The following is a 21,644-nucleotide window of genomic DNA, read 5'->3' on the forward strand; positions in this document are numbered from 1 at the left end:
CTACACGGCGCAGACGCCGTCTTGAGGACCACCGGGGCTTTAAGTCCAAGAGTTAGGTCTTAAAGTATTGGCTATCTAGGAAACTTGAAGCGGGTACTAGTTTGATATGATTCAGGACGATGGTGTTCACAGGGGAGGTGGGGGTGTCATTGCCCACAACATCGGGCGCAACCCCTCCAGCCCTCAAAATGGGATATAAGCATCAGCAGCACATCCTTTCTTTACCGAAGTCCTCCTTCCTGTGTAAAACATCTTTCGAGCTAAACCATTACTTGTAATTCCCCATCTCAGACTCGAAGACCTCGAAGATACCTCCCACGAACTTCAAAGCACGACAGCTTCCACCCCTCCTTACACTGAAAATATCTGTTTTCTTATACCAGAAAGCTATCAAATCTTCCATCTCCTCGGGGTCACAATAACCCTGGACGGACGCCAAACCCTGTTTCCTTTTTGGCGAAGAAATACCAAATCAGTTTCCGAGGAGAGACCAGGAAACCCCGCAAGATGGCAAGAACAAGATATTTTTGTTCCGGGTTACCCAATCGACAGCATTGTTGTCATTGTTTTTTCTCCAATAAAAGGAGATGGCGAATGCAGAATGTAAATAAACGAAGGCATAGCACGAGCGGAAGGAAGAGCAAGTACTGTCGCAAACTGCTATTTATGTTCTTGCTTAAACTGGATTTCAAAGCAGGTTACCGGGGAGCCTACCGTCAAGCAGCAACACTCCAAACATCTCACCGACGTTCTCACTTAGATTCGAATACAAGAAGGCCGGGTGGAAGAACTTCAACAGCATTCAACAGGCACCTCATCTCTCCTCAGATCCCAATCGAGACAATCGAAGAGCATGATCCTGTTGAGCAATCGGAATCCCGCGTGCGGAGCCGACGTTCGAACTTATCCTTCCAACGTTCGCGACGGAGTATGTGCCCTAGCCCCGGCTAACCTGGCATGATCTCGAGCGGATTTGGCATAATCTTACCAGAGCCTCGGCTGCGCTGAACAATCGAATGTCGCCCTTCTGTGCGGAGGGTGGTGATGCTACGGACGAAAGGTTACGGTACTATTTCGACTGGAGGGATACGCTAATGGAGGTGTCAGGCCTCAACAAGCCATTTTGGGGAGGGGGGAAAGGAATGCACATTGATTTACGTTTTTTGATGGAATGATCTTTTGTGAGCAGTCTTCTGGCTATTTTTAGAATATCCCAAGGAAAATGATCAGGGACACATGCTAACACACTTCAGGTGAAAGGAAAGAGTGATCTTACACAAACCTTTGTGTTATCGAGAATGCTGGCACCTCTCGAATTTCCAGTCACCAATAGCGGGATTGTCTAGAAATGGCTGAATATTAGACTAAATAGTCTCAACTATCAAATTATAGGAGAATGTATATTCATTTCCCCTCCCCATTATGCCATCATCCCGTCATGACGCCATATCCTCCTCCTCCCTGGTCAACTTCCCACCCCACGTTGCTCGTTAAGCCAACCTCTCCACCCTCCTCCTTCCGCCATTACCTGTAATAATAGTCATGGCAAAGATCTTTCTCCCACTCTCTCCATTCCTCGCACTCCTCCACCTACACGTCTAAAAAGTCACGCCACTCCTACTCCTTGACACACGGGAAGGCAACATTCTCGGTATCAACCTAGTAATAAATTTTTGAGAGGCGATGCTGAAGGAAACACATTGCTCATAAAAGCAGCCTCTATATTCTCACCATCTTGTATTCGAATCTTGGAAATTGAAGCATGATCAATTTCGCGAAACTCAGGGGCTCGCTTAGTGTATTTAATCTACTCAAGTCCCAACCCAGTGGCAGTTGTCGGTCTCTCTCTTCTTAGCATGTTGGCTTGGGTAATCAGCAAGCATATGGGAAAGCTTAGGGCCTCGAAATTGGGTGCGGTCTAGATTGAAAGGAGATATTCATTTACTTGTGAGGTGATTTTGAAGGAAAAGAATCACGTGATGGAAGAAAGTCATCTCGAAACTCAATATTTATCTAAATTTACTTGTGGATACATGGAAATAAGAAGGGGGAGAAGGGAGCTGTAAGGCAAAATCATGAGTATCCAAATCAACCCGCAAGAATAGCCTGACCCAATCAAATACATAGAGATCCTCAAAAAATCAAAAAAATCAAAAAATCCGAAAAACTCTCGCTTCGCCTACATCCAAACAAATGTATAGGGAGAGCTTCTATCCCACCATTCCCATCCCAATACCTTTACTCGACTCACTTCATCTCAGCCGATGTATTACTTCCTTGTATACGAAACGATAGTGGGGCGACGCCGTAACTCAACCTGCAATGCCCGTGTTTGCAACCCTCGCATAGAGCGCTTTCGTGTCGATGCTCACTCGTACGAACCGTAAAAGAGGGTCGATCCATCTCTATACCACTCCACTTTTTGAGACGATATGCAATTCTCTGTGCGTATGAATCATCCGAGAATGGCTGACTGAGACTTCCACAATCTTTGCAGCATTGGTGATACACTCGGGCATTGTAGTGTTGTTCGGGATACATTCGTATTGTAATAGCAATCATTTTGCTAGCCCATCCTGCATTGGGGCAAACATTATTCAAGCACTTGAAGCGTCCCATGATATTGGTATCGTATTCTTCAATAGATCCTTTGTTCTCGTCGATTGCGAAGAAAGTAAAGGAGACGTCATCCTCCTCTAACAGGCGGCTTACACTATCGTGCAATGCTGGATACATAGACCACGAGTTTTCAAACCTTGCGGTTTCGACTTTTGTCTTGTGCGTGATTTTGGCTCTCTGTGCAACTTCGGCTTTGGGGGCGCCATGCCGAACAATTTGAGTCTGGCCTATATGCAAGCTCACGATGGCAGAGCTTGAGGAAGGAGATAAACCCGTTTTGAGCGAGCAATGAATATCGAGCCAGAAGATACGGTGTTGGGAGGAGAATTTCGACGTAACCAGTGTGAGAAATGAATAGATTAGATTAGATTAATGGCTATTAATCTAATCTATTCATGAAATTTTCTCATTAATCATATTCTATTCACGAATTAATTAAGCTAATCATGAATATTCATGAATAACTTGATTAATGTACACGTGACCGCAGCACGTGACAGGCTAGCCTAATTAGGTAAGGATCAGGCTCTAGTGCTACCTTGCTTCTAGAGAGAAAAGCTCGCTAAGGCAGTGCTAGAGCAAGAACCTTACTTAATTAGGCTAGACCATCACGTGCTGTAATCACGTGTACATTAATCAAGGTATTCATGAATAATCATGATTAATTATTCTAATCTAATCAAATTACATAAGTATCACGTTAATCAAATTCTATTCACGCTATTCATGAATATTCATGAATTAATCAATTAATCAGATTAATTTTTTCGCACACTGGACGTAACAATCGTGTTGCCATAATAGACGGAGGGTTGCCGTCTTACTTCATAAGTACATATCTTCTTCAGGAAAAGATCAACTGGTAATGGAAAGTGGGCCGATTGACGTGGCTTGCTGCCATTGGATAGCTAGAAGGCATCATGAGCCCTCCGTCCAAAGCCACAAGCTACATATCTTGATCTAATTTAGACATAGTTACATTGAGGAAGGTTATCGTTAACCTCTCGACCATTCTCACTAAATCTCTCGACCGTATTCTCTTAAACTCAAAACAAGCCACTTACTATGTACGGACTCATCAGACGCTTGGCATCTCACAGTATTGGCCAACCTAGCTGATAGACGCCGCCGCTGGCTGCGGCCAATGATCCAAGCTACGAACTCCAGAACTACGGTAGGAACACTGCGAAGAAGATCATTATATGTACCCGTCTCGATACATATGTTCTTTTTATTCACAATGTCCCTGCCCAAGACGCAGTTGAATGTCGATTCACATGCACGTAGGATAAATAAAGCACCGAGATCGACTTCACTCTTAAGACAGACGAATCTATGACAAATCCTCGACGTCAATGACACCCATACAGCAGGCACACCTGTGGAAAGACTTCGCAAATGGCCTTACCGAACCGGCCAACTCCATTTGTCGTTTGGCATTGAAGTGGATACAGGTTATCCTGTTGGGTATCAACGCATGGGTGCAGCCAATCCTCTAGTCAGTGGTGTCACACAGCAGGTCGACACGCCACGCCAGACTGCCCATCTCAGTTGGATGAATCGACGTGGTTTTTGCCAATCCAATAACAAAATTTACTTCCATAGTGTTTGCAATGTTTGCTTCCATCAGCCCATTCTGAACTCCCATCTAGAAGAACTTTTCGTCTGAGTTTACCGCTGCAGTTTCCATTGCAAATGAGAATAGCGGAACTTTGAAGGGAGCAAGGGACGTAACAATGCCGAGCACGACAGGCAATCCCCTATACGCCTTGCAGGATGTTCCAGGGAAAGGAAAAGGTCTCGTCGCAATCGAAAAGATCTTCAAGGGCACGCGAATTCTTTCCGAAGAGCCCATTATTACAATACCTCGCAATGAACTAAACAGTGAACGGCTACGGACAACTATTAGCCAGCAAATTGATGCCCTCAGCGAACACCAGCGGCAAGGATTCCTCTCCATGCACAGCATCTACCCATATGGGAACACTGCTGAGCAGTATCTCGGCATCCTTCGGACAAACACCCTCCCGATTGATACTGATGAAAGTGGAGGGGGAATCTTCCTCGAAGCATGCCGCATCAACCACGCCTGTGATAACAACGCACAGAAGGGCTGGAACGAGAATACAATGACACACACAGTCCATGCTTTGAGAGACATTAACAAAGGCGAAGAGATCACGATAACCTACATAGTCGTTCTCAGGGACCGCAAAGCCCGACGTGAAGCTCTTCAGGCAAAGTTCGACTTTGAATGTTTATGCCCTCTCTGCTCCCTACCGCTAGAGCAGAGCCAGGAAAGCGATAGGAGATTGGATGAGATTCATTGCTTGGATGGTGTCATCGACCAACTCGGCACAGAGGGGGTTTTGTCATCCCCCCTCCGGACCCTCCGCTACTTTGATCAACAGGTTCTTCTCTATAACGAGCAAGGAAGAGAGGACGTTGGTTTAGCGCAGGCCTATGTCAACGCCGCTCAGATTGCCATCGCTAATAGCGACTTGGCAAGAGGACGCATCTTCGCGGAGAGGGCGGTATCTGTGTGGAGGACAGCCCTAGGCGGCGACAGCACACAAGCGATCGAGAACGGAACTATAGCACGGGATCCCTCTAAGTACATTCTATATGGAGTTTCAAAGAAGTGGAGGACGACAGAAGATGAAGCCCCAAGCGGACTTGAATCGAGCGACTTCGAAGACTGGCTTTGGAGGAGGGAGAAACCAAAAATCCTTGGACAGCTGGCGAATCTGCGGAGCCGCGCGACCTTCCCAGGGTTCATTGACCTACCCGACGAGAACGACGTTGACCCAGAGTTCTATGAGAGCAGCCACACGGGTCGTTACCGACCACGGCGCCATTGGTGCTTCTTAGGCGAGATTGTGGATTTCACCACACTCCTGCGTCTGCAGATGGAGATCAAGGATGTCGACGGTACAACCATTCCACTATATTTCTATACCGATAGTCGAGGTAGTGAGCTGGTACCTGCACAGGTTCAAAAGGGGTACACGGTCGCCATTCTCTACGCAGAGCGTCACGCATTTATGTTTTGCGAGCCCGGCATCCGCCATGAGGATCCTCAGATGATCAAGGTAAATATTACTCCAATAACTGCTAATCTGTATAATTAAGCCTCATTTACGTTCGCTAACCGAATACGACTTCACGTAGATCTTTCCACTATCACTGCATAAATTGCTGGTTTTAAACGACCAGGTCCAACAGTTCTCAACAGAGCTTGATGGTATCAGAATGTGTCACGGGTGCGGTAAAAAGGCAGCCTCTCTGCATCGGTGCAGCAAGTGTTCGTCTTTCTGGTATTGCGGCAGGGTAAGACCGCCATTGATCCCCTTATTATGTTGATTGGACGCTAATATAAGTGTGCTAAGGCCTGTCAGGTAGCTGGCTGGAACGAGAAAGGCCACAAGTCTGATTGCAAGTTCCTCAAAGATCCCGATTTGCGAGAATTGTTCGTTCTCAAATGGGACGAATTTGATAACCATATTCGATTTCCTCTCCACGCTACAAAGGACTAGTTGGGCTTCGCGATGCTGTGACTTCATTTACTAATATATATAACTATAGTCTTATTTTCATTTATAACACTGCCTTCCCTGCGAAAGTTCTGAATCTTTTCCAATTCCCGGGCTTGAGGGAAATGTAAAACGACCCCCCCCCCCCCCCCAGGTGTCGATTGGGGGCCGGACTAGACACTACCCCAAAGGAGAGGCGCTCGTAAAGAAATACCAAAAATCTAGCTTTCTCTTAAACTTTAATTTAAGTTATAAGGAATCAATAGAATTTAGTACTTTCTCATTTTCTTATAACACTAATTAAGAACTATTTAAATATAAACTTATTAAAAAATACTAAATAGTACTAATTCTTTAAATTAAAGAAGTTAAAAGTTAAAATTTTATAACTTAAAGATAAGATCAAGAAAGCCTAAAAATTTAGCGAATAAGTCCCTAAAACTAGATATGAGAGCCTTATAAGCCCCGAATTTATAGGGCATTAATAAGCTCAAGAACTAAGAACTTAATTAATTAGTATATAAACTTCTTTAAACTAAAATTCTATTTCAAGAAATCTTTTTATTATAAGTGTAGAAGCACGTTACTATATTATAAGCCTTATAATATTTTAGCTTATACTTATATTAAAAATCTAACTTAAGATCTCTAAATAACTTAAGTAGCCAATTACAAGTAGTTAATACCCTGGCCCACAATTAACCCCCAAATCGACGTACTGGGAAGGGGGGTTATCGTTTTACATTTTCCCGGGGTTGACTGTACTGGCTGGAAATGGCACACTTCGGGTAGCGCGGCCATCCAACGATAGAATGCCCAGACGTCCTCGGACGTAAACACTGACGAGCCACAAACGAAAAGAATATGAATAGGGCAGGTCTTCTCATTTCAAATTTCACTTCTCTAACCCGGTAGTCAGCTTGAAGCCAGTGGCTTAATGATCCTTACAGTACCATATATCTGTATGCGTCCGCATCAAAGGAGTGTGCACGACGCATTGCTATGTTAAAGCCAATGAAAACTGAGTAATTGACAACAGCAGTACTGTCCAGCTGATTTAACTTGAGCTTGAAGATTTTCTCTCGTTTCGTCTCTCTTGACGCACCCGCTTCCAAGCCCAAATCAATGGTCCTAGGGATCCCACGGACCACTGGTACAAAAATGATGCCACAAAGCGGGATTTTAATCTCATCAGAGAAGGTCGCATCTGAGAAGATGGTATGTAGTATAAGGAGACGATGGAGTAACATTTTGAACAGAATTGTGCTCATTGGAAAATATCGCCCTGACAAGGACGTTACACAGAGGCCGAGCACGTACATGGACCAGGTAAGAAAGGATGCTGGGGGCGAGTCTTCGACTAGGCTTGCTTTATCTGCAATCAAACACTTAGTATTGTGTAAAATGCAGAAGATAAAAATCGCATATAGAGTAAGAAGCTCGTCTGATCGAAGGCCTATGCTTGTGCCGCTCAGGTTAAGGTGATTTATCATGAATATAATCGTTCCAGAAATCAGAATGAAGATTACAAAAAGACCGTCCGTTACTTGTACCATGGTTGACGTTGAACTGCTAAGAGTGTTACGGTTGAAGTACGCATCAAGATGCTGGAGGTGATGGTGGCATTCAAGATAAGGGCATCGTTCGACCTTCGAAAGATGTCGAAGTCACCGGGCAGAACATTCTGACTAGTCTTCAGGGAGTTGAAGTATGTGCTGTTCTCCCACTTAATCAGCTCATGGAGTATACAAGCAATAGAAAGAGTCATACGGGATATGCGAGACTCTGGCCTGTTAGATCTAGCTCATAGCTTTTCCTCGTGTCTTCATGTGCGACCCAGATGCCCACTCCTCCTTCAATCAGTGCAAGGAACGCTGCGATCACACCCAGAACGGCACAAAGCGGCATCCCAAAATGTTTCCGTTAGGACTCAAAATAAAATTCGATGATCTCGATGGATGGCTGCGGCATGGCTCCAGTTGACTATGTAATCAAGTTCCCAACACCCCAATAAAAAGCTAAGGAAACAAATCCTCTGGAAACTCATCCCTGTCAAAGAAGTCAGCAAGCATCACCAAACCTTTCGTCTTCGAACTCACCCCTCCTTCCACCCTTCAATCAACGGCCCCCCCTCAATACTACCGACCTCTTCCCCACTCTCCTTATTAACAATCCTCACCTCGGGACACCTCCACCCCGGATCCTCATACCTCTTCTCCATAAACTCCCTCTTCAGCGTCCCCACATACCGATCCCCGCGATTCCACCGATAATCCAACGCTCCCGGGGCTGCTAAAAGTTCCACGCTCTCCAGCCTCTCCATCCGCTTCACGACATCCATGTGAAAGTGTCCGAAATACTCTGCATCACGCACCTCTAACACGAGCCTCTGAATTTGCCGAACTTCGTGAGGAGGCATATATTCCAGCACGCTGTCGGCGCACTTGAGAGTGTCGCGGGCGAAGCAGATGTAGGTGTAGATGGGCGAGGTATCCGTAGTGAAGGACGGCGTGTATCGGGAGAGAGCTTCGTAGCGGGATTCTCGATTGACGTGTAAGAGAGGGTGGAGGGGCGTGGAGGATGTAAAAGCTTTTGCGAAGCGGCGCTCGCGGTCGAGCATTTCGCGGTGGCAGACGATGGTCACGGTTCTGGGCTTGGAGAGAGCGTGGGACCAGATCTTGAGGCGGAGCTCGAAGGGGAGGCAGGTGAAGAGCGTGAAGGTTGTGAGGTTGGGGGTCATGGTGCTGCTTGTCGAAGTTGGAGGAGGTGGAGGGGGCAATTGGTGGTGTTGCACGTCTTGTGACGCGTCAACGACGAGGCTGTCGATTATTTGCGTTTCGGTGTTGTATTCGAGAGCGATGATGTTGGTTTCGTGAAGTGGGAGGTTTGTTGATCTTCGGGACCTAAGCGTGTTGTAGCTTGGTCGGCTAAAAGCGTGAGACGCCGAGTCAGGGTCGGGACCGAGCAAGGAGCCGAAACTCGAGCTTGCGGCACAGCATCTGTCCTCCACAAATCCCGCGACTATCACCACTTCTGTTGGTAAAGTGCGCAGCAGCGAGTGAGATGGAACTCCAGAGCCGCAGGATTGCCCAGGACAGGGGGCGGCCGCTTAGTTGGGGGCAGAAGTGTTGATAATGGGGTCCAAACACTGCCTCACATTGCAGCTGCCCCCAAGCATCTCTATATAAGTATCCAGAAGTCTCTCACCTCAAAGCCCCCTTTCTCAACTTCATCATTTCAATCTCATTCTCGCAACTGGGACGCTACTCTTCTCGGGTTTTCGAGTCTCAACCCCCTTGGCATCATCTTCTCATCTTCTAAACCCCTATCACACGGAATATCAAGTAACCTTCACCCCTTCTCTTAACCCTCACAACCACAATGTCCCCCCACCCAAAAATTGCCATCATCGGCGCCGGCCCCGCAGGTCTTACCCTCGCCCGCCTCCTCCAACTCCACCACTTCCCCCTCACAATATACGAAGCCGAGCCGTCGCGACAGACACGCAACCAAGGCGGAACCCTCGATCTGCACCCCAAAGCCGGCCAACTCGCCCTCAAAGAAGCAGGCCTCCTCTCAGAATTTCAAAAACATTCCCGACCCGAAGGCGAAGCCAGCAAAATCATGAAGTACGACGGAAAAGTCCTCTGGGATGACAATGTGCTGCCTCCCTGGCGACCCCAAGCCGAGGGCGAACAGGAAAGACCGGAGATCGATCGTGTGGTTTTGAGAGATATTTTACTCGATAGTTTGCAGCCGGGGACGATTCAATGGGGGAAGAAATTACTCGGGGTTCAAGAAGACGAGAAAATCAAGGGGAAGTACAACCTCTCGTTCAGCGACGGGAGCATGGAGATGGGCATCGACCTGCTCGTCGGTGCTGACGGCGCGTGGTCAAAAGTTCGGCCTCTCTTGACTACTGAGAAACCGTTCTACGCCGGCATCACGGCGGTGGAACTCTGGGCTTTGGATGTCGATAAGCAAAATGCGTGGTTAGGTAACTTTGTGGGGCAGGGGAGTATGTTTATGTTTGATGAGGGGAGGGCGATTATGTGTCAGCGGCAGGGGAGCGGGGCTATGCGCTCGTATGCTGCGGTTAAGAGGCCGGAGAACTGGGTTGAGGAATGTGGTATCAATTGGGAAGCTCCCGATGCAAGGGAGAGGTTGGTGAAGGAGTACTTTGATGATTGTGGGGAGGAGTTGAAGAGGGTGGTGTTAGAAACCAAGGATGTATTGATTCCAAGGAAGTGCTGGATGATGCCTGTGGGAGTTTCCTGGAAGACGAGACCTGGTGTTACGTTGCTTGGGGATGCGGCCCATCTGATGACGCCATTTGCAGGTGTGGGAGTCAATGTGGCGATGGCGGATGCACTGGATCTTGCAAGGGAACTGGTGAAGAGGAAGGAGAGCGTCACGGCAAAGCTGGTGAGTGATAGCAAGAATATCGCGGTTGCGGTGGAGGCGTATGAGAAGGAGATGTTGAAGAGGGCGGAGGAGAATGCGGCGAAGACTATGCATGGGTTGAAGGGGCATTTTAGTGCGACGGGGAGTGAGGAGAGAGCGGGGAAGATTCAGAAGGGGTATAATATGATGATGGCGAAGAAGGCGGAGAAGGAGCAGAGGGGCTCTTAGATGTGACGGCTTTGTATAACATCATAGACTGGACTCTTTCCTTTGCGTTATTCTGTTGGGGGTTAGCAAATGAATAGACGTCTCTCCAATCGCTCCCTCGTTACCCCTCCCCTTCCTTCCCCATGGCTCCAGCACTCATGTATGCTATTCCAAAAGCTACTGGAGACTGCATTAATGAAGAAATCTTTTTGCCCGTTTTTTTGACTTTTCTTAAATTACTAGGGAACTATCATGTATTTGTCTAAGTAGCCAACGCACTCTTTGCTATACTCTCACGTGATCATGATTCACCTGGAGCGTCCTCGTTCTACTTCTTAACTTGTTTATCATCGGTTATATATAATAAGTAATTTACAGTAAACTCACTAAAGTCTGTCGAATTTAGGAGTATTGGCCTGTAAAGAAAGGCAAATCGCGAAGATCACGTGGTTCTCTCCGCGCCAGGAGGCCCTGAAAAGGGGTAACTCGGGAGGAAAGTGGGTGTTTGCCGAATCTCACAAACAGCCCCTGAACACTTTTCTAATTCCTAACAACTTCAAAATTTATGCTGAAAATGAATTAACCCTCGTTATATAGCAAAATGCTGCGAAGGATGCAGATATCGGCCAAGTTTCTTACGTAGAGCAGATTTCTCGGTCACCGTAGTTTGACCTCGAATAAACTGTGGAGCAATTCTCCCTCCACCTCGAATCTCTTTCATCTCGATGTGACACGTCAAGGAATCCTCTCCCTAACTTTCTTCCCTCCTGTGAGTATAGCGGGGTCAGAATCTGGGTCCATGGACATCTCGAAAGGGGAGCCAAGAAGCTTTGTGGATTAAGGAGTCACACCTCTCCCCTTCATAATCTCATCGGAGCTCCAGTTGAGACGTCAGACGAAGCTGTGATGGCAAGTAGTCTGATGCTCTAGTCTTACTGCCAACTTTCCAAAGTATACCGTGCTTTGCTATCTTCAAATGTCGCCAGTGTGTCATATGGAGCTAGAACAGACAAGTCCCGGCCTTCGCGGCCATCCACCGTCACGTGATGCATGCGATATTCATGGTTTTCGCTGCCTCGCAATGCTCAACCTTGATTTCGACATTGTAGATTTTGATTAAAGGATTATGTGCTTCTGAAATGCATACTTTACTGTCCCTATTGCTCGTCTTATCGATTCCTCGCTGTTTGGCCGGTGTCATGGCTCGCGGTCGCGTATTAAGGGCTCATCTAACCTGATGCCCCGTAGCGGACGACACAGAGTCCCACAGATAGCCATTGTGCACATCTACGTGTTTCTAACATATCCTCCAAAGATGAGTCATTACCAGAAGCCGACCTTCGGGTTGGAATCCCTTCGTGATTGTGCACTTGGGCCTGCAGAATGTCGGCATCTTCGAGCACTAAGGGTGTGAATCAGAGCACAGTTACTTCAAGGATTTTCTTCTTCTTTTTCTCTGAAGGCTTGTGTGCCTACATGCATGTTTTTCGTTCAGATTGCGCTTCTCTGACAGGGCTGCAATGGGGTTGTGCCTGATGCGGACCCCAGAACGAGCCGCTTGTGTATGACGGTACCTCCGTTGGGTTTGGTTTGTCAAATTCTTATGCAGAGGCGCTTATGAGTCATAAAACAGTCCTCGCATATTGTCGTATCGTAAGATTCAAGGGCTCTCCACTCTCCATGCGTCACAACGGCATTCGGCCTACCAGTTGGCTGGGACATATTCCTGCTATGCCTGGACCCATGAACGGATGCGACGCGTCGGTAGATCCGCGCGAGGGCTAAATTCCGGAGCTTGTTTTTTCTTTGTTGCTTGTGTTCGTTGATGTTACTCGCCAGCCTGGGCCGTCGTCAGGTTTCACAGCGTCGCGCTGGGTTCTCAAGCACGACCGTAGCAGCCAACCGATGGGGTGGCAACCGTTGAGAGCTTAGAAATATCAGCCCCTGGGAGGGTGTAATCGACCGACACAGGGTTTTTGGTGTAGCTCCGTTGTTGTCCAATATCGGAAGGACCACCTGGTCCCGTCTCTGCGGTTCATGCTCTTGAATGCTTCCAGACATGTGAAAGTTTTTGCCCTACTTGAGGCCCGAGGTCTGAGGTGTTGAAATTTTGGAAGTTACAGAGTTCTCAGAAGCAAGTAGCTCAACTACCAAAAGACGGCATTCTGGTACACCTGACGGGCAGACGGCTGAGGATAGCGAGATGCTAGAACAAGCTCTACTTGAAGACCAAACCCAGTTGATGATGGGAGCTCTTTCAACATTGCAAGACTCGGAAGTGCTGGCACCTGGCTTCTTCGAAAATCACCCTTCACTTGACAGCCTACCCCCAGAGTCCAGCCACCGACGATCATGATGTGTAGGAAAATGCCCTCAGTGGCTGTTGAGACAAGTAAGAACTCCCGAAGTACAGAATTCATAGGCTACACAAGGTTGCTAGGGCTTTCCCTGGGCTTTTCTGTGTGCTTGACGCGTCCAAGGCCCACGGGAACCTTCCTTTTGCTCCCACGTTGGCTCAGGTTTCTTGGGCTGAAGGTTCGTCACCCAGCCATTTTACACAATTGGAACCCAATAGCAAGTAGTGAAGCCTTGGTGGGGACCCAACTTTATTCGAGACCGAATCTCATCGGTAAGTGTGAGAAGGTTGGAGTGCTGGGCAATGCACGATGGAGCGCACCCACCAGTTTATGCGACCCACACCACCATTTCCCATCCAGATTAGTCGAATTAATAACAGTACAGGCACCGAGTTTCAATGAACACTAAGTGCATCCGAACATCAGTGATTCTTGTCGTATCAGCAGTTTGAAGGAGGGCAATGGGTCAAGATGACCGAGTGTGGAAACCTTGTAGAGGTAAAGAGCCGTCGTCTGCGGCCTTAAGTTGCCCCCACCATCCTCTGGCCACCAAGTGAAGGCCGAAAACCTTTCAGCGGCACCAAAAAATCAAAAAGCTCAGTCTCCCAACCTCTCTTTCCACGTTCACATCAAACATTCTGCGCACAGAATGATGTCCTGTTCCCTTCAAATATCTCCCCGAATATCTCAAGGATCACATCTGCCAACGCAAATTGTAACGAAAAAGCATGACTATTTACACCTCATCAAAGCACCGATCCGCTCACACCAAGCCTACCGTCAATTCTAATGCCCATGGTTATCAGGGGGCTCTTCCGTTATCCCCACATTCCACCTACAGCAACAACCGTACTTTACATCGAGATCAAGATATCCCGCGATATGGTCGGGAGAAGGAAGCCACAAGCGTGGAAGGTAAACAAAAGGAGGCGCCATGAGGGCAGAGACAGAAACGGGGGTGATTGTTGTCTTAAATCCCAAAAGAAGTTCTTTTTTAATCTTGAATAAAACAGAGCACCACACCGCACGCCACCGGAGGAGCCAAACATCTCTTCCACACCGCAGGGCGAAGTTGAACACCCAAAAGACTATCCGAAGACTCCAAGTTGGTTTGGTAAACCGCATCGTTCTTCCCCCCCCTTAGCATGCTGCAATCGCAGAGTCTTGCAGATACGATAGAACACCATGAGCATATTTATCAACCCAGGTCCCGTTTGAGAAGTTGGCATTCCAGCTCATCCTCCCATCGACAGCAACAGCGCCGGAGTCTGAAACCAAGTCCTAACCCCAGCAGACTCGGCAAGACCTCGAGAGGTACTCGAACTAGAACAAGGGAATTTCAATACACTTTAGAGAGGGGACATAGCGGTTTGGACGAAAAGGAAATCCGATCGTTTGGGACGGTGACGAGCAAAAGGCGAGTTTGAAGAAAAAGTAAGGCAAGAGTATTGATCACTGACAATGTGCAAAGGCGAATCCAAAACCATTAATCAAAATAAACATGTGATATGCCACGACCTACCTTCCCCATCATTCACTTTCCTCCCATATCCTCGACTGGAAGCCACTTGTCGTCTAAATTTGGACACACTGACGGGGGAAAAGGTCAGGAGTGAACACTGCGAACTGAACCAATGATACAAATGGGGCTTGCGAACAAAAATCTGTGTTCATGAAATAAAATCCATGTCTCACATTAAGACTGATAAAGGGTACCTAGTCCAACTCAGGTCACTTCCTCCCATTCCATCAACTCCATCTAGACCCCGCCAGCAGTCCCCGCCTCCCTCGCAACATTCATAAACACCTCCTCCAACGTCGGCCCCGTAATAGTATAATCCTCAATGACCTTCCGCGGCCCGCTCTTCACCGCCGCACTGCCACCCGCGTTCCCTGCTTCGCCGTTTCCTTGTCTCTTCCCTTCCTCCTCAACCACCACCCCCTTCAACCCCTCCATAACCCTCATAATGCCCCCCAACTTCTCCCTTTCATGGGGCAGCCCAAAGCCCACCTGCCCATTAACATCAAAATACCCGCTAACACTACCGCCAAAAGCTTGCCGTACCGCTTGGTCAACCTCCTCTCTCTCCACCCCCTGGCTTCTCACCGCCCTCACACTATACTTGCCCTCATAACTATCCTGCAAATTGCCCAGTGTGCCTTTTGCCAGCATACGTATCCCCATAATCGCAACATTAGTGGCTAATGCTTCAGCTTCTTCCATCGAATGGGTAGTGAGAAGAATGGCACGGTTGCGTGAAATATCCTGTAATGCTTTCCACAAGATTCTTTTAGCTCCTGCATCCTGACCCGTGGACGGCTCATCAAGCAGCAAAATCCTCGGGTTCTCGAGGAGCGCAATCGCAACGCTCAATTTCCGTCTCGTCCCACCGGAAAGGTCTTTAACCGAGACGTGCTCATAGATGGTGATATTCAGCGCCGCGAGGACTTTGTCGACGTTCCCAGAGACATTCTTGAGCCCTTTGACGGTAGCGTAGAAAGAGAGCGTTTGTCGGACGGTCAGGTTGTCGATTGCGTCGTCTTGTGGGCAAACACCCATATGCATCCTCGCCTTTTGCGGATTCTTCAACACCGACACGCCATCGAGGTGGATGGATCCAAAGTTGGGCGTAAGCTCGCCGCGGATCATGTTTATGACGGTCGTCTTGCCGGCGCCGTTGCCGCCTAGCAGGGCGAGTGTCTGGTTGGCTGAGACATCGAATGATATATTCTCGACTGCGAAGAGCTTGCCGAAGAATTTGGAGATGCGCGAGACGGTTAGGATCTGCGGGTTCGTTGTGGAGGATGCGATGGCACTTTTCTCTGATTCAATGGGAGCGGCGGCTTCTGCTCCTGCTGCGGCATCGGATTCGATGATGTAGTGCAGACGAGCGGGGATCCCGCGGTGCGTGATGTTGCGGCGGATCCAATCTGCGCTGCCGTACTCATGGATGAAGAGCAGTGTGATGAGGAAGAGGATTTGCAGGAGCATGTTGGCGTAGACACTGCCGTAGCGGACGTAGGCGAAGGGATTGGAGACATCCGCAGTGCCGTAGACGCCGCAGAGGATTTCGAAGCTGTTGGATGCGACGAAAAGGGCGCGGGCGAGGTTTGCAGCGGGGGATGAGAGGCCGAGTCCGTATTGGATGGCTGAATAGGTTTGGTGGAGGTTGACTTTGTGGCCGAAGGATTGGTTCATGACACTGGGAAAGGAGGTTAGTGATTGCCTAGTAAATCGAGCTTCGTTCGAGAGGAAAGAGATGTCATGAGACACGTGTTTGAATAGAAAACTTACTATGCAACCACATAAAGCACAAATAAGAGTGTGTGGATACCAGCAGCAATGGCGAAAGCTGCTTTCTTCACGAAGAGAGAGAGGAAATAGGTCCCAAGATACGTCGCGATTCCAAACAGGATGAAAGCTCCGAGGACGTAATTGCCTTCATACCACAAATGTGAAGGTTTTCCGACAAAGAGTAAACCCCAGACAAAAAGTGCCTGAATAATGATGAACTGCATATCAAACAGAAGGTATCCAAACCATAAAGCAAAAGGCGAGACACCATTGCAGTAATGGAGTGCGCGAACTCTGTTGATCCTCTCGAAAGCAGGGTAGATGACTGCAATGCTAGATGCGACGATGAAAGCAAGACAAAGCAAGGCGGCGATCGGCAGGTTGAATAGTGAGACATTGCTAGGGGCAGTCCGCATTGTGCGAAGTTCAGCGGATACTTTCCTCGCCTGTCCTGTTGTTATGGTTGCATTGGCAATCCGGTTGGTGATCAAACTCAGTCCCAGTACTCCCATGCCGTCATTTTCAATAAAATTGTAGGCATTGTAGAACAAGGTTGCCGTTTGGGGGGTGGGTGCAAAGACGCCGAAACCGAAGTATCCAGATCCTGAACTGTTATTTATTTGCCAAAGCATATCATCGGTGCTGTTCACCAAGACTCGCGTGCTCAAAGCCATACTGTCTTGCCAGCTTGCGTTGACCGAGTCGGGGCCGAATTGGTGGAAGATAGACGGAATATTGAAAAGGTATAAGTCGTCTTGGATGGCTCCGGTAAAAACAGATTCGGGGCCGATGATTGCCGAAGGGTTGTGATCGTATTCTGGAAATGACTCCGGAGGTTGCCAGTAATCGAGAGGGGCAAAAATTGGATATGAATAGTCCAATGGAGCGTAATCTCCGTATGATGCGTTCCTGAGCAACAAGTTGTTGTCCTCGCAAGTTTGGAGGGGTTTGAATCGGTACATGAACTTGACTAAAGCCGCAGCAATAATGATTGGAATCGCCAGATTGATCGCGTACGAGATCCAGCCCGCCTTTTGGAGTAGGAGAGTGTACCGTTTCCGGAAGAGAGCTGCGACTTGTCTCGCTAGACCAATAGAATGACCAACATCCAAGTCGATATCTGGTGGTGTTTCGTTTTCCAGGGCAAAAATCTTTTCGTCGATGACGGTGCTTATCTCCTCTTCCCCTGTGATACCATCCCCGCCGTTGTCGTGACTGCAGTATTGGATGCCGAAGTGACCTTCAGGAACACTTGCTCCAGTGTAGGGAATCGGACATCGTAAGTTGTGTCCTCGGTCAAAGCCTCTAGTTCTAGAAGTTTCTTGGTGGCCTCCGTCGAATTTGAGGTTCGCCAAACCAAGGATTCGTCATTCTCTTCGTTTTCGCTGCGAATTATAAAGTCGTCTCCATAGCGAGCTTTCAAGGAAGTGCTGGGTCCCTCGCAGACTAGACGGCCTTTGTATACGATGGCAATGTGGTCAGCCAAGATGTCGGCCTGATGACCTGTTAGCCAGGAACTCCATCAAAACTGATGAACGTACCTCATCCAAGAAGTGGGTGGTGGCTAGAATTGTTCGTCGGCTGTGACCCTTCTGGATAATATTCCAGATGTTCCGTCGAGAAAGAGGATCCTATACAGAACAAATTAGAATGTAGAGACCGAAGATGGATGAAGGAGAGAATTACCAGTCCACTTGAAGCCTCGCCAATGCAGCAGACCTTCGATCCGCCAACAAATGATATTGCCAGCTGCAGTTTCCGCATTTGCCCACCGCTCAATGTCTTGGCTGGAGCTTGAACCTTGTCTAAAAGATCGCATTCCGCCAGAATATCGTCGTCATCGACCTGCACGTCTTCAAACGAGGCAGTCTTAAGTTTTCTCCAAATCTTGATGTGCTCTTGAACCGTCAAGTTGTCCCAAAATACCTACAAAGATTAACCAGGAGCCTTTCGCAGGAGACAAGCAAGCTTACGTTGGTTTGAGGGCAGATGCCAAAGATAGTCCCAGCTTCGTTGAGCGCAAGAGTTGATCCCGGATCCACACTTATCATGCCGGCCACACATTTCAGGGTCGTGGTCTTGCCACCACCATTAGGTCCGAGCAGGAAAGTAACTGATCCTTTCCTGACCTCTAGATTCAGGTTGTCGATGGCGATGACATGCTCCCCCTTCCTCACGAATGGCCAGTACCAACGCCGTTTGCCGTAATAGGTCTTGGTCAACCCCGTGCAGCGGAGCGCCACATCGCTATCTGCAGGTATGTTCTCAAACTTTCTCGGCACTCCCCAAAGCCCACGTTCAACAAAATAGGTTGCTGCTGTATAGGCGACGATCTGGACGATGAAGAAGATTACGTATTTATAGCCGTCAATCTTTTGGATATATTCTTCGATGCCCCCGTTCAACAAAGGTGGCTGGTACTTTAGAGAGAATGGGTGTAGCATGTATTCCCTGTAGGCAACATCGGCAATGAAATTGGCGAAGCAAGCTGGTGGAAATAAGAGAGAGAGAGCCACGATTTCGGCTTCTGGCGGGTTGGTGTTTTTCAACGCTGCATCTAAAGTCACGAATGCAAGAGCAATCGTGAGAGTTGAAGAGTATAAGCCAGCCAGTTGAGCCTTGCCGAAGAATGATGCAACAAAGTGTGATGATGTTATAACGGAGGCGCCAGCTAGGAGCATGACGAATAGGAAGAGAATGTCGGACGTGTGAGTGAATAGGATTTGGGTGAAAAATACTGAACAGATCAATAATCCGGGAAAGTAGAGTAAGTAGAATGTGATGAGGGTCGATAGGATCTGTGGAGTTGCAGTGACGTTCTGGGCGGCCATTAGTTCGGAGATGATAGTCTGACGCTCGGTCGCAACAAAAGTATTGAGGTGATAGACCACGCCAATGAGAACAAGAAAGAAGAGCGGTGCAACAAACATAGCGACCAAGTTCAGCCAGTAAGGACCATGTGTCGCCACGTCCGCCGAGGGATACCATTCATCTACTCTGGAATGCGGACCAAAGACTCCGCTGAATCCTTGAGTGGAAGGAGGTGTCATTGTCGAGAAGTTCCCAATATGAGAGTCAATCGCATATTGTAGCGGAAATATGAGTCTGTTGGTTTGCGAGTTGGATGACTGGTCGCCCATGCCCTCGTCGTACCCTGTATATGCGAGGGCACTCTCGTCCATTGCGATGGTGTATTCGATATTCGTTTCGTTGAAGGAAGAAAATAGGACGGCCGCGTAGCAATTACTTGATCCCGCGAGGGTCTGTCTGCAAAGGGTGAAGAGGTCGTTCGGGTCGTCTACTGAAAGTCCTTCCACCCCTTTCATTGTTGGCTCGTTCAGAATCCCTTCGATGATGGTGCCAAGGGTGGTATTCGAGATGCCATTGCGGACAAAGAGCAATCGCTTCCCGATGTCGTGTGGTAGAGCGTTGATCGCAGTTCCTAGATCTTTGATGGGAATCGAGGAAGTGGCAATCCCCCAGGACGCAACATCTGGCTTATAACCTTGTGTCACGCCAATGTGCCTCAAGAAGCAGAAAATGAGCGTCACAGCGATCGGAAATATCAGAGCTCTGCAGGCCGTTGCAATTGGCGCTTTGAACGCATTGAGAAGATTCTTGTAGGTGAGGGTGATGGTTTGGCGGTATATTCTCCGCCATTGAGGCGATGGACGAACAGAAGACATTTCGTTGATGTCAATTGCCAGTTCTGCAAATTGAAACAACAATTGATGATAAAACCGATGTGATCAATCGATCGAGGAGACTCAGGAGAGGGGGTTTGCCCGATTGAACGAAGAGGGTTTCTCTGTTACCACGAAGAAAACATGCCGTCTCACGACGTCAAATGCAAAGCTGGAGCCTAATCATATAAACAAAGATGCAGCAACCGATAAGAGAAAGCTCGTGTTTCAATAAGGTGGGAAAGTAACGTGCACACGTTTGACAACAAAGCAAAAGGGCAGCGAATGTGGCCTTACGGCGCAGAATCCCCCTGTGTAGAAGAGAGAGCGAGTCAAATTATGCTCTCCACTCACGGACGGCCTTTTCCCGACGAGGTTGTGCGTCTGCCGTTCACGGCACTGTGCCCTCGCCAAGGGGGGACCGGTCTGGTGCTCTTTCTCGGCCGCACTTGCGAATTCGACTAAGTTGTTCAACACAAGATTCGGCAATCTCACTGGAGCAGGATCGCGGTCGTTCTCTCACTTACATTGTTTACGGCAAATATCTCATTGGGGCTCATGCAGTTTACCGCAATTTGTTTTGTGACGCCCAATATTCCAATAAAGCAGCATCAATCTTATGACACGCGGAGATCATGGAGTTCTGGGGAAGGTAGTTGAGGTTAATTGGATGTGTTTGGATGTGTCCAGGGTGGTTTCAGGGGACAAATGCTGCTGCCTTAAGCTTCCGGGCTATCGCTTATTGGCATAGTCACCTGCAACCCCCTGAGTGGAGGTTACCTACGGGCGATATGAAAAGAAAACACGGGTCTCTGTGGCTGTGGTTCGAACTGCCAAATTTAATTATCCTCGTGTTTCCTGAGCTCACACGAAGCAATTTACTTAATGCGTTGGCAAGTGAACGAAGCACATTCCCTCCATCCAAAGAAGCACCATCACCGGCACAAACCAACGGTGGGAAACCACAGTGCGTGGCAATCTCAAAGCTTCCTAATGGAACAGAAAAGAGAAGTATCAGACAAATGCAATCGACGAGAGAATCCCGAACTACCATATCGGCAGCAACTTCCGACGTGGCACAATATGAAGCATGTGCCCTGCTACATCTCTATCTCTCGCCAACTAGCGATGGACGACTTCGAAAGCACTTCTTTGATTTGGTTCCTGTCTTCAACCCCCCAACTAGACTTGGTACATCCTCCGCCTCACAAAAAGGAAACCCGAGCATCAGAATTCTCTTTCTTCTGAGAGCACAGAGGGTCTATGGACGCCGCCTCAGAGCGGTGCCTCAATTTTCAAGCGGGGCGGAAATCAGGCACCTGTTTAACGACCAACGGGATCTGCAGCTGGCAAGCCATCCCGTTTCGCCAGGTCCATCCATGGTCGAAGACAGATAAGATATTCGTTCTTTTGCCAGATGCGAACCTTTGCGCAGCTCTCATGAGGTGCGGGGGGTGTTGTATCAAATGATTCTTCAGCCGACCCAGCCTCACCCGAGGGAATTACTGTAGGGGAGCGCATGCATGCGAAACGTCAAGAAACTCCA

At 48.3% G+C, this 21,644-nt stretch overlaps 8 protein-coding genes across 8 annotated transcripts; 3 read left to right on the plus strand and 5 right to left on the minus strand.

Annotated features, from left to right (window-relative positions):
* Window positions 1–2,247: 2,247 nt before the first annotated feature.
* Window positions 2,248–2,782, minus strand: K444DRAFT_696179 (uncharacterized protein; the record flags this gene model as incomplete). Its single annotated transcript, XM_024887903.1, has 1 exon — window positions 2,248–2,782. The coding sequence occupies exon 1, from the start codon at window positions 2,734–2,736 to the stop codon at window positions 2,248–2,250; it is 489 nt and encodes a 162-aa protein (XP_024731824.1). The 5' UTR covers window positions 2,737–2,782.
* Window positions 2,783–4,355: 1,573 nt separating this feature from the next.
* Window positions 4,356–6,175, plus strand: K444DRAFT_568792 (SET domain-containing protein; the record flags this gene model as incomplete). Its single annotated transcript, XM_024877213.1, has 3 exons — window positions 4,356–5,711; window positions 5,791–5,949; window positions 6,009–6,175. The coding sequence occupies 3 exons, from the start codon at window positions 4,356–4,358 to the stop codon at window positions 6,153–6,155; spliced, it is 1,662 nt and encodes a 553-aa protein (XP_024731825.1). The 3' UTR covers window positions 6,156–6,175.
* Window positions 6,176–6,816: 641 nt separating this feature from the next.
* Window positions 6,817–8,005, minus strand: K444DRAFT_93686 (uncharacterized protein). Its single transcript, XM_024888819.1, has 3 exons — window positions 7,923–8,005; window positions 7,106–7,867; window positions 6,817–7,055 (listed from the first exon to the last, which is right to left on the minus strand). Exons 2-3 carry the CDS (start codon window positions 7,706–7,708, stop codon window positions 7,041–7,043), a joined length of 618 nt encoding a protein of 205 aa, XP_024731826.1. The 5' UTR covers window positions 7,709–7,867; window positions 7,923–8,005; the 3' UTR covers window positions 6,817–7,040.
* A 284-nt stretch (window positions 8,006–8,289) lies between these two features.
* K444DRAFT_472784 (uncharacterized protein) lies at window positions 8,290–8,892 on the minus strand (the record flags this gene model as incomplete). The annotated part of the gene is made up of 1 exon (XM_024872896.1): window positions 8,290–8,892. A coding segment is annotated over one exon (603 nt), but the record flags the coding sequence as incomplete, so codon positions are not given.
* Window positions 8,893–9,426: 534 nt separating this feature from the next.
* K444DRAFT_617372 (putative monooxygenase) lies at window positions 9,427–10,866 on the plus strand. Its single transcript, XM_024881112.1, has one exon. It carries the CDS (start codon window positions 9,534–9,536, stop codon window positions 10,782–10,784), a length of 1,251 nt encoding a protein of 416 aa, XP_024731828.1. The 5' UTR covers window positions 9,427–9,533; the 3' UTR covers window positions 10,785–10,866.
* A 2,843-nt stretch (window positions 10,867–13,709) lies between these two features.
* K444DRAFT_93699 (uncharacterized protein) lies at window positions 13,710–14,352 on the minus strand. The gene has a single exon (XM_024888820.1). The coding sequence runs from the start codon at window positions 14,243–14,245 to the stop codon at window positions 13,907–13,909; it is 339 nt and encodes a 112-aa protein (XP_024731829.1). The 5' UTR covers window positions 14,246–14,352; the 3' UTR covers window positions 13,710–13,906.
* Window positions 14,353–14,768: 416 nt separating this feature from the next.
* Window positions 14,769–20,101, minus strand: K444DRAFT_666870 (P-loop containing nucleoside triphosphate hydrolase protein; the record flags this gene model as incomplete). The annotated part of the gene is made up of 6 exons (XM_024887235.1): window positions 14,769–16,323; window positions 16,416–17,566; window positions 17,611–17,910; window positions 17,957–18,046; window positions 18,102–18,341; window positions 18,389–20,101. 6 exons carry the CDS (start codon window positions 20,099–20,101, stop codon window positions 14,880–14,882), a joined length of 4,938 nt encoding a protein of 1,645 aa, XP_024731830.1. The 3' UTR covers window positions 14,769–14,879.
* Window positions 20,102–20,827: 726 nt separating this feature from the next.
* K444DRAFT_93730 (uncharacterized protein) lies at window positions 20,828–21,637 on the plus strand. Its single transcript, XM_024888821.1, has one exon. It carries the CDS (start codon window positions 20,890–20,892, stop codon window positions 21,493–21,495), a length of 606 nt encoding a protein of 201 aa, XP_024731831.1. The 5' UTR covers window positions 20,828–20,889; the 3' UTR covers window positions 21,496–21,637.
* The last annotated feature ends 7 nt before the right edge of the window (window positions 21,638–21,644 follow it).

This window comes from Hyaloscypha bicolor (assembly GCF_002865645.1).
Source record: "Hyaloscypha bicolor E unplaced genomic scaffold K444scaffold_126, whole genome shotgun sequence".
Taxonomy (NCBI): domain Eukaryota; kingdom Fungi; phylum Ascomycota; class Leotiomycetes; order Helotiales; family Hyaloscyphaceae; genus Hyaloscypha; species Hyaloscypha bicolor.